General features: G+C 41.5%; 2 protein-coding genes across 2 annotated transcripts; both read right to left on the reverse strand.

The window, feature by feature from the left end:
* Positions 1–409: 409 nt before the first annotated feature.
* Positions 410–4,113, reverse strand: LOC139784622 (uncharacterized). The gene is made up of 2 exons (XM_071723803.1): positions 840–4,113; positions 410–719 (listed from the first exon to the last, which is right to left on the reverse strand). Exons 1-2 carry the CDS (start codon positions 1,034–1,036, stop codon positions 476–478), a joined length of 441 nt encoding a protein of 146 aa, XP_071579904.1. The 5' UTR covers positions 1,037–4,113; the 3' UTR covers positions 410–475.
* Positions 4,114–7,917: 3,804 nt separating this feature from the next.
* Positions 7,918–11,027, reverse strand: LOC139784612 (uncharacterized protein CG3556-like). The gene is made up of 2 exons (XM_071723793.1): positions 10,237–11,027; positions 7,918–9,441 (listed from the first exon to the last, which is right to left on the reverse strand). Exons 1-2 carry the CDS (start codon positions 10,700–10,702, stop codon positions 9,380–9,382), a joined length of 528 nt encoding a protein of 175 aa, XP_071579894.1. The 5' UTR covers positions 10,703–11,027; the 3' UTR covers positions 7,918–9,379.
* Between the last annotated feature and the right edge of the window lie 1,415 nt (positions 11,028–12,442).

Consider the following 12,442-nt stretch of genomic DNA (forward strand, 5'->3'; position numbering starts at 1 on the left):
TTTGATACCGGTTTCCAAAAAGATCGGTAACGAAAAATTATACACTTTATGGCACTCCCCGGGAATTTCCCGAAAAATTCGAAAAACTTCTAATACCAGTTTCCAAAAAAATCGGTAACGAAAAATTATACACTTTATGGCACTCCCCGGGTAATTCTACCCCTGTTTTATATACAATTCTTTAAAATTCGGTCAATTATTTCTCGAAAAATTAGAAAAATTAAAAAAACCGGTTTCCAGAAAATCGGTAACAAAAAACTATACACACAATGACACTCCCCGGGAAATTCTACCCCTATTTCATATACTTTTGGTAAAAATTCGGTCCATTGGTTTCCGAGATCATCGAACACAAACAATCAAACTGACAAACTCTGTCTCTTTATAATAATAGTATAGAAGACATGAGTTATTTTTTAATAATATATGTATATGTTTCATTTATTATATTTTACATATTGTTTTTTGACTTTTTTCATTTTTGCGACGACCAACTGTCGGGCACACCTTCGTCGTCGATGGTTACTACTCCTCGCCCTTGTTGATTGTTTGGCCCTTGATTGTTTGACTCGTCGCCGTCATCATCACCGTCTGTCTGGCGACGAGCTGCCTCCTCGGTCGCGTCCAAACGGGCGACGTCTCTGTGCATCGCGTGAATTTTACTCACGAATAGTCGGATTTGATTTCGAGACTTCTTCGCCAACGAGGTGATGATGGCTCTGCACAAAAATAAAAAAATAAAAAAATAAAAAATATAATTAATAAATATGAATATAAATATATAAAAATGTTGATTAATCGTATTAATAAATCATTTGACATTTAAAACTAATACTTACGTTCTCTCCAACATGACCGCGTCCTCGTCGACGCGAACCGTTAATTGCAGGCAAGAAGGCACCTTTTCCGTAATGTTTCTTAATCGCAGCTGCAGCTGCTGCACAGCGACGCACAAATCATCAACTTCCCTCGTCAGGGCCGCGGTCTGTATTTGTAACAAGTCGCAAACGCTCTTCAAATCATTGAGTTTATCCATATTTTACTTTATACGTTTACAAGAGTTCGCGTGAAGACTGATACGGAGAGACTACACCCAAGTCTAGTCTCAAGTTCTTTATATACGGTAAAAAAGGATATTGCGGTAAAAAAATATAAGAATAGCATTTTTGCATAGAGGAAAAAATGCATTTTATCAAACCGACTCATCCGCTGGAATCTTCGACGCGCAATTTTTTCCACCCGAGACCCCCACCGCCACCCATCCACACCGAGGAAGTGCGACAAAAGAAGGATATTGCGGTAAAATGTAATAAGAATAGCATTTTTGCATCAAAGAAAAAATGCATCGAGGAAAAATGCATCTTATCAAACCGACTCATCCGCCGGAATCGTCGACGCAATTTTTTCCACCCGAAACCCCTACCGCCACACCTATCCGCGCCGAGAAAATGCGACAAAAGTAGGATATTGCGGTAAAAAATATAATAAGAATAGCATTTTTGCATCGAGGAAAAAATGCATCTTATCAAACCGACTCATCCGCCGAAATCTTCGACGCAATTTTTTCCACCCGAGACCCCACCGCCACCTATCCGCGCTATCGCTAACGAGCGTCCTCGCGTAAACATTCGCATCCGGAACGCTCATCACGATCGCGCTCAAACCGCAACGCACCGTCATCGCAGTTCCACCGTCTCTCTCGACGATGTGGCTCACGCGCGTCATCGCGTTAACCGCGTGTTTTATCGCCGTGAGGTGCATCAATCCCACGGACGAGAATTACACACTCGCGTTCGATTACCTGCAGAAATACGGATATCTGACCGAAGATGTGGACGCGGTTCCGGCTCAGAGACGAAACGACGTTCTTCGCAAAGTCGTCGAGGATTTTTAGAAATACTACGATTTACCCAGCGACGGAACGCCTAACAACGAAACGCTGCAATTGATGAGTAAACCGCGATGTGGTTTTCGAGATATCCTGAAGCACGGAACGAGAGCGAGTTTATCTAAATGGCCGAAGACGCACCTGACGTGGGATTTTTTTGTAGCCACCGAGAACGAGTTGAGCACGGCGCGGGCCGCGTTCGACCTGTGGTCGCAGCATTCAGCATTGACGTTCGAACGCTCCGAAACGAATCCTGACATTATAATATCTTGGCGACGCCTACGTCACGGTAACACGAATGTCAAGGTAAACGGACCACATTGCTCGGCCAAATTCGACGGTCCCGGTAACGTGCTCGCCCACGCGTCTCTCCCGACGAAGCGGGGTTCGTCTCCGAGGTGCACGTCGACGGGGACGAGCCGTGGCACATTTACGTCAGTAAAAATCCCTCGGATAAGTTTTCCCTGCATTTCACGCTGACGCATGAGATCGGTCACTCTCTCGGATTGTTGCACAATAAGCGCCCGACTTCGGTGATGTTCGCGTACTCGCCCGTCAAGCAGTATCCGGTTATGCTCGACAAATTCGACATTATTGACATTCAACGTTTGTACGGTGAAAAACTGACGAACGAGCCCTCGCAGACGCCGGCGCCGCCGCCGCCGCCGCAGCCATCGCCGGACCTGTGCAGCCTTGATCGCGTAAACGTGATATTGATTTTGGAAAATCGAATGTACATCTCGTACAAGCGTTACGTTTGGTCGATCGATCTGGACGGTAGGACGTACAACGGACCTTTAGCCCTTTCGAATCACATGAGCTTTCTTCAGAACAATTACACACGCATAGCCGCCGCCTATCAATCCCCGTCCGGTGATCTCATGGTGTTCGTAGATAATTTGGTATACAGGGTTCAATATCCGGAATTTACTCTGAGGCCAGATTGGCCGAAGACCTTGCAAGAACTCGGATTTCCCGAATAAACGATAATCAACGGAGCGGTAAACACCCACAGAGGCCGTTCCTTCGTGATGCACAACGGTAACTCGGTGGGCGAGATAGACGAATGTACGAAGAAAGTCGTCAGACTTACGCCTCTCGAATCGACGTTTCCCGGAATACCGTCCGGCGTGACGTCGATCTTCCGATACGTCGACGGCAATTTGTACTTCACCACTCGGACGCAGTTCTACAAATTCAACGAATTTACGAAGACCGTCACGGCAGCTGGTAAATTCGATCTGCGGATGCTGAATATCGTCTGCCCTAAGGCCGAACTGTTGCAACAGCTGCGCGATCTCCTCGATCGAATCGTACGCCTCAACGATTTAACGTCACCGGCGAGCGATTCGGACGATGACGACGACTGCGGCGGCGTTCGGCTTTCCGATCGCCGTATCCGCCGAAGGAAGTAGAGGACCGTACAAATTCCCACACCACGCCGCACATCGCGCGATATATAGTAAGAACTTTTCTACTTATACTGATGTGTCCCCTCCCAAAGCATCAGTATCGCATCGTCAGCCGAATACGACGCGTCGGAAAAAAAATCAGAAACGAACGATACTACAGCGCGCGTTCGAAATGTTCTCGACGCTGACCGATCGACCCACGCCGAAGGGTTTTTTCCCTCGCGAGATGGATTCGGAGATGAACGACAACAGCAAGATACGAAGGATCGATTAGACGGACGATCATCTTCATCGGGAGTCGCGTTCCAGCTCTCACCCCCCCGCCGACATGCTCGTTGACGTGCCTGCGGTGCGCGTCCTAACGACACGTTATCTGCTGACGACAACTGGCTACAAATACTTAGCCGTAGGTATCACGATTAAGTCACCGTGGTACAGTATACCCACACCTTCGTACGTGGATATCGCCCTGGGAAATAAACAAGGCAGGGAAGTCTCTCTGACGCTCGATATGTGGAAAGGACTAGTCGAGCGCAAACGTGACGTATTGTCGTGTATGCAATCCACCCCCGTCGATGGAACCCGCCCCCCTCACCGATAACAATCGGAGACATGACGCTGCGATTCGGAGTGATCAACAACCTGCCGATCCTGCGTATGGAGCTACCCAACGCGGCTCGTGTGGCGATGTCGCTCAAAACCGTGCTCACGCTGTACGATCTCCGATTTTGCGTCGATCGCATCGTCTCGGCGCTGAGCGCGGCGACCGAGGAAGTCGACGCGAAGTATTCGCGCTATCGGGAGATAGCCGCCAACGCTATCAAGACGGGCACTTCGGCTAAAAATGCGATACTGAAGAGCGAATTCTTCGATCCTAACAACATCGTCGACTGTGAAATTACCGCGCTCTGTTTCCGATTTAATGTCGCGTGTCTACAAATATATATATTCATACGCGCAAAATAATGTAAGCGCACGTCGACGTACGTATATTTTTAGTTTTTCAAAAAAAAAAAAAAAATACATATCTCATCTGTGTGTTCTCTGTTTTTCTTTTTCCTTTTTCCCAGATCCGTACCTATCTCAACGCGATCCCGCGCTCCCCAGATCCCCCGACTCCGCTTGCTCCACAATCGCCGCGATCGCGTCATACGCGATACGGGTCGAAACGACCTTCGGACCGAGGAAAAAACAACAACGAAGAAAGGTATTCGGGACTCGCGAAAAGAACGACCTTGAACGCATTTTCGCGGAACGTCGAGAGGAGCGACCTTGAACGAGTTCGAACGAGTTCGAACGCGTTCAAACACGTTCGATCTCCTTCGGAAAGGCGCGCGATTTCCGCGCGCGGTCGATAACGCGCGACGCTCCTCTTTTTCATTTTTTTTTCGGGAGCGCGGCCGGTAACGCGGAACCGCCCGCTCCGAGCGCTCCCTCAAAATACTAGTAAACAGCCTAGGGACTTTCCCCCGGAACTTTCCTTTCCCGCGTCGCGCTCCCCCTCGCCCGGCAAATACTAGTAAATCGCCTACCCTCCCTCGCCCACCTCTTACGGCGTTCCCCCCGCGTGAGCGAGGCACCCCCCGCCCCCCTAACCGCAAGCCTGAGTACCGGAGTGTCCGTTACCATGCTACTGAATGATGTGTGTTATATATGTTGCAAGTTGGGTGAAGCATGTATGTGCTTTGCAACATATTTTTTAACCACACCGGATACTTGACATTTTTATATCCGACAGTCCGCAGTCTGTGTTAAGTGGGACGGGAAAATATGTTGCAATTATATTTTGTTATGCCGCGTCGCCGGTTGGTGACGGCTTACGGCAAAATGTTTATTATTTCTGGGATCTCTTGACCTTACGAGTTGGAACTTGGCAGGCACAGGCGGGCAGACTAGGAAGGGTTCGGGTTCGTAGGTGGAACGGGGTGTAGGCGTCGTTAAACTAACTTCACTTTGTTTTACCTTACGTTGGAGCTTTATTTCAGCGCCTCTTTACATTTACTAATTTACACTTGGCCTTGCTTTCTGCATTTACTACTACTCGTCCGTAATTTGTTATAATGTATACTTTTGCTACGCGACACGGCTCACGGGAACGGACACGGGCAGAGTGTCGGTTGTACTACTCTCCGTCCCGACTTCTTCGGCGGTCCCTTATATTATTTTGACTTATGTCCTGTCAGCGCTTTTCCGCCGGGTTCGACGGCCCCCCGAATGAGGTCGGTCAGTGACCGAGCGCATTCGCAATCTCGCTGTGATCCCGCGGTTCCGCGATTGTCGAAATGCGTTGTCGCACATTCCTATGCATATCGCAATAGTTCGATTGACGCGGAAGCTTGATGGGCTTCCACGTCCGCGTCGGCGTAAATTGAGAGGTCTTTCGAAAAACCATTTCCTCGAAGTCTTTCGAAAGACTATTCTATAATTTTATTATAATTAATTTAATAATTACTCGTTGTAATTTTAGATTACAACAATTTCTTATATGTATACAAGTTATATATTTTGTAAGCTACTAATTATATTTGAATATATGTACAAGTTATTAGAAATAAAAATGAAGTGATATGATCTCGAATTCATGTAAACTAATTTTAAGTGAATTTAGGTAGTATTGTTCTAATTCTGTATATATAATTTAATAAATCAGTGTCCCAAGAGTTGATTGTTTATTTTGTGCAATAAACTTTGCATCAGTTGTAGATCAGAGTCAATTAATGAATAAAGTCAAATAATGGCTATAAGTAGAAATAAAAAAATATGCATGTGTGTGTATATATACACACACATTCACATTATTTTATATCTTTTAACCATTATTTGACTTTTTTCATTAAGTGACTATGATTTATAACTTATTTTTTCAAATTATATGTGCGCTCACGTGCGTGGGTGCGTGCATGCTTATATGTGTAAGGGTCAATCCAGACAAACTTGCATAACGCATAAACATATGCATAAGAAAACTAATTGGTCCATAAACTTGTGCATAAGGAAAATAGACCAATCCATTCTCTTATGCATATGCTTATACACTTATGCAATTTCGTCTGAATTCCCAGTAATATGTGCGTGCATGTATTGATATGTACACGCTCGCACACCCAATTTGAATATGGCATCTACTCCCCACTCTTGTCACGTGACCTATTTTAGTTCTCTGTTTCCAGAGGGACAGAGCCAGGTGGCGCTGCGAAAGTGTCTCCTCCTCTTTCAAGAGAAAAGTTTGTGCTTGCCCCTTGGAGTAGAAGGTACAGGACTCATTCGGGTTTTAGGAAGTCGAGGTCGTGGAGGAGTCTTAAAGACGTGGTCCGTCTGTGTTGCCACAGAATTTCCAGGATCGCTCGGATTAGGTAGATGGCGGATGCACGGTACTCGGGTTGGTAGATTGATAAGGTATAGCTTCCACGGTAGGAAAGTCTCCACCTTGGAGATCGGGAATGGATCCTTCGTCTTGGTCTCAGGAACCGGAATGGTAACCGGGGTAAGATTCCACTTCGTCTTGGTCTCAGGAACCGGGATGGTAATCGGGATAAGCCTTCACGGTAGAAAAGTCTCCACCTTGGAGATCAGGATTGGACCCTCCGACTTATCCTCAGGATCAGGAATCGGAGCCGGGATCGGACTTGGAGAAGGCAGCGCCTTGGTCTCTGCCGGATTCGGTGTTGCCCGACGGGCTGGGTCACTATGACCCCGGAAACCTTTCCGCGGCAGGGTGTCTGTCGACTCTTACCGAAGAGAGTCAATGCCCTGCAAAGCAGGTATAAACGAAGGCCCCGGAAGGAGCACGTTCCGTATCAAAAGAGGGTTATGTCAGGGGCCCTGGTAGTGAGCACACCCTGACTGGCGTTCTCGAAGATCGCTGGAGAAGCCCCGCTGAGCTGCCCTTGATATAGGGGTCGATGTTGAATCTTCCTTACGAGAGAATTTGTTGGCGATGCGCCGCGTCGTTGGTGCGCGCCGAACCTTCTCGCCGATCGATACCGTGCTGCCGTTCGCGCCGCGCGCCTCCCGTCATACCGCCCGTGTTGCGTGCGTACCGTCGCGCGTTCGTGGCGGACAGCTGACCGCCACACTAATCATGTATTTTTACATCTGACCACATTATATTCATTTTTCTCGGGTAATTATAATTATAATTAAAAAATAATTATAAAGAAGTTAACGCTAGTTTGGGCAATTGGAACATCTTTTTAGTGGTCTATAAAATGTTAGACATTTGCTCGAATAATATAAAACTATAGATTAAACTCATATTAGATACACATAAAAAAAGTGAAGATACAAATATATCATTTAAATTTGCGAATTTTATTAATTTCTCTTTATTGATTCCAAGAAAGAACTAAATCGTACATCGCATTCGAATTTGATAGATGATATATATTGTGCCTAAAACAAAAGTATGGCGTTTATGATGCGTCTTGATTTTTTTTCCTTGTTGAATAAGTTGCTGCAGCGAAGAAGATTTGTTTTTATTTATTTTCATATTTGTTTAGTTACTTATGTACTTATTAATTTACTTGTCGTTTATTTTTTTCAATTATAAGAGTATTTATTAAATTAACGCGTTACAGCTGGAGGCGGGAATATCAGGAACGGATATGCTAGTACGGATATAGCTATTCAGTTTTATTAAATACGAATTAATTACGACAGATACAAGTATGCTTGTGCATTACGATTTCATAGAAAACGTTATGTAGTTTCGTAGCTTCAATAAAAACAGTTGGATGCCGCACGGATTTCGGCTCTTAATGTTACGCAAGTTTAAACCTAAATTGTAAACCGTCTGTGCAACAATATGTGACAAACAAATGCAATTTTTAACAAATGTATATTGGCTATCTGAATACTTGTGCATCTCTCTAAACATAGCTGATTTCATTTTATGCATGATAAGACGTAAGGTCGTTATTATATTCAAATCACGTAGAAGCGTCCAAAGAATGTGTTTCATCTAAATCCAAATATTATACGTTTGTTATTAAGTTTTAACACTAATTACGGCATTTAACGTGTTAACGAATCGAATTGTCTTGTATATGTGTATATGTGTTTTGATATTGACATAACGATTCGCGTCTCATTCTACCCTAACAGCAATAATATTCTGTATATCTATAAAATATACTAAGCATGTACTTAATATACTGAGAACATCCTTATAATATTTTATACTTTATATGATATCCTCTGAACATTCTCAGAATATACATTTGCTGTTAGGGTAGGTCCTTCAAGTCAACCATTAAACGGAATTTCAAAATTTGCCAATTGAGTGTATCTATAAATACTTACGTTTATATTTTTCTTCATCTAATCCTTTTTTTCTTTAAATTAACGCAACGTAATTTTTTTAAAGTGTTGATAATAGCGATGGCAGTGAATACTGGATCTCGCTTTAGAATTTCGAGATCTCTCTCTTTCTCTCTCTCTCTCACTCACTCACTCACTCACTCACTTATTCGTTCACTCACTCATTCATTTACTCATTACTCATTTACTCATTTATTTATTCATTCTCTCACTCACCTACTCACTATTCATTCATCTACTCATAACTCACTCATAACTCACTCATTACTCACTCATTACTCACTCACTCACTCACTCACTCACTCACTCACTCATTTATTACTCACTGATCCATTCATCACTCACTCATTGCTCACTCACTCACTCATCTATTCATCACTTACTCATTGCTCACTTACTCACTCACTCACTTATTCACTTACTTACTCATCCATTCATCACTTACTCATTGCTCACTCACTCACTCACTTATTCGCTTACTCATTCATCCATTCATCACTTACTCATTGCTCACTCACTTACTCACTCACTATTCACTCATTTACTCATTTATTCATTCACTTACTCACTCATACATTCATTCATTAATCTTCTTTATCTCTCTCTTTTTTCTCTATTTTTCTCTTTTTCTCTTTTATTTATATAATTATATATCCATGTTTCCTCTTAATTTTTTCGGAATACTTGTCCTTCCCCTTGTGTTACCTTCTTCTAATTTCTTTTTGTTATTTTGTTCTCTATATTCTTCTCGCCGCACACTTCATAGCTTCTTATACCAGAAGAGATAATGTTCTCCTTCGCTAATCTGCAAGTTGTCAACACCTGTAAGTACGGAAAAATGATTAAAATTACTGATACTGATTAATATATTTATTATGCTGTATATCGTCCAATTAAATCTTTTTTCTATAAATAAACATTTTTGCGTTGCATGTAAATATATAATACATGTCACATATACTTAATTCTTTCTTAAAGAGTGAAAAATTTGATGCATATAAAGATTTTACTTATTGTTAGATGGTTTTTTCTATATCTTTTTTATTTGTTTATTATATTATATTTTTTATTGGTCTTACTCCTCATTATAGCCTTTGCTTCAAACGAGCGGAAAATAAGTTTCTTATTGTTAATATACGCTGACCTTACAATGCGTCTTAAAGTTCCTCCTTTTCGGTTTCATAGGTTTAATTTTAAGTTTATTTCTCAAACATTTGGGGATTCTATCTTTTTAATTTTTGACTTTGTAATTGCGGTATGTTTCTGTGTTTAATCGATTGCGTTGAATTTGACCCCTATATATGTTCGTACTTTAATTATTCGCTTATTATTGACAATTCTGATGAAGTCCTAGTACGGTACGAAACGTTAATATTTCAATAAAGTTAGATATAATATGAATTTGTTGTAACATCTATTATTGCTCGTATATTGGTCTTACTCCTCATTATAGTCTTATATTTTTTATCTTTGTTATATATTTTCATATTTTGGTGTTCTGCTTTTTTGATCGTTATATAGTCATTATATAATTTTTATTTTGGTAATATTGATATTTAAAAATGGGAATTACATGTAAAAAATTTCGAGTAAGAGAATAACTGATGAGGTACATACCTCCAGGCGCAACCAATTGGTTGCCTGGCGGCGAGGATGGTTCCGGCGGCGACGGCAGTCTGTAAAGTAACCAGTAGTGATAGGACATCGGTTCCTCTTTGTAGCCAGCCAGTGTGTGAACATAATGACCGTTAGGCCATTCGGACGCGGTAAATTGAAAATGAGGAGACATGCTTGCCGCCAAAAGCATCACACTGTAGAAAGTTTCGTTTTTGGGGGCGGTCACCGTCAGATTGTATGTTTCATTTACGTTGCTGCCGACCCACAGGGTGTATGACACGTTCACGAGCACCGGCGCCGTGGTGCCCGTGGTAAGCGTGGTATCTACATTGCTCGTGTTATTTCCCGACGTTTCGCACGGCAGAGAAGTCTCGCTATGATTGTCGGATGTCCCAATATCTGCAACTTGTAAATTTAAAAGACAGTCATTTCCTTCATTCCATCTATTCTGCGGCAGAAATTGCATTGACGTATTACACAATCCTTCCTCCTCCTTTCTCCTCTTTTAAAAAGGGAATGTCATCGATACTCGAATCTATCGAAGTATTGTTATCGCTTTTCCGCGATGCCGATTGGTTTTCTCTCTGCGCTTACTTCGTGAGCGGCTGTCATTGCGGAGATTGCGTGTTTTGACAGTTGTGTGGTTAATAGTGTAATAGCAGGCCCTTGCACAATGCCAGGCAACAGGCAATAGGAACAGAGAATAGAAATCAGAAATTATGTATAAATGCAGAATAAACAATGACACAGGCAATAGACACAGAGTTTCGTCATGTTGAAAATTCTGTGCCTATTGCCTGTTGCCAACCAATCATAGCATTCGAATTTTTTAGGTTGTAATTAACGAATTTTTGGTTATTTCCTGTTCCTATTGCCCGTTGCCTTTTTAATCTGGTTTTTTAATTTTTTTGCAAAATTGCACTCGTCGAAGGGAAGTAAAGCCAACATATTAAAGAAGAAGAAGTATTGCCTGTTGCCTGTGCATTGTGCAAGGGCCTTAAGGAGATCCTGGACAGGGAACAATTACCGACAAAAACAGTCAAAGCTCGTTCTTTGAAACGGCTTTATAGATCGCAAAATCCTTTTACAGGAGTAAAGTATAGGTACTAATAAAGAGTGGGAATATAAAAAATTAGTGATACCTAATTAAAAAAAAATGTAAAAATGCTGTCACCTCATAACCATATTTTCTAATATAAACAGTTGTATAAGTTATATGTACGAAATGAAATGTTCCCACTCTTCAGAATACGTGCACAAACAATAATGTACCGTTGAAATTGAGATTGAAAGCCTGGAAAAAAAATTAGAGCTTCGAAGAAATCGTGTATATTTTCCACAAAAATATACACGCAGGCTAGTAAAGCAATCGAACAAAGATAGATGTCATTTCGTTAGACAAAGACAGATATAGGAAAAACAAAATTAGAAATGTTGACATTATCGACATCGAGGAAGTTCGGCCGTCACTCTAGCATCCCCTTAACAGTGAAATATTAAAGCTAAATAGCGCGCGCGTAGCGCGCGCCTGTGATGTCTAGTTTAACAAAAAATGGCTAAAAAAATATAGTAATTATATTCTTTATAGTTTCTTTTATGCTAAATACAATTTTAATCTTTAAAATGTTTTATCTTGCCATAATGCTGATTGTGAGATATTTCAAGTTTTAAAATTGTAAACATGACCCTGATAAAAAAAATTTTATATAAAAATATACGTAAATATATATTATATAAAGAAAAAAGGATTACATCTGACCAGATTAAATTATATCTCAGCAGATCAAATTTTATTTGGTCAGATATGACTTTTCATGTCTGCGCAGATCTGGTCATATATGTTCATATATAACTATATATAACTACATATGCGGTGTAATATGGTCTTCGACGGCTCAGATCGACCATATCTGCTCAGATCGAACCATGTCTGTGATTGAATTTCATCGAAACAATCTAGATCTGACTGTATCTGTTTAGATATAACCATATATCTATATTTAAACGCGATCCAAAATACATTACTATCTGACCTTATCTGTCCAGATATAAGTCGAACTGAGGTTGTGTTTGATCGAAAACTGTTCAGGTCTAACGATATCTGGCCATGTTTAACTATAATAAATTAAATGTTCAATGATCGATATTTGTCTAATGTGATATTTAAATATATAAATATGAATTTATTTATACATAGCAAATTAGA

This window comes from Temnothorax nylanderi, unplaced genomic scaffold, assembly GCF_030848795.1.
Source record: "Temnothorax nylanderi isolate EJ_2023f unplaced genomic scaffold, tnyl_v1.0 TNYL_tig0650_pilon, whole genome shotgun sequence".
Classification (NCBI taxonomy): Eukaryota; Metazoa; Arthropoda; class Insecta; order Hymenoptera; family Formicidae; genus Temnothorax; species Temnothorax nylanderi.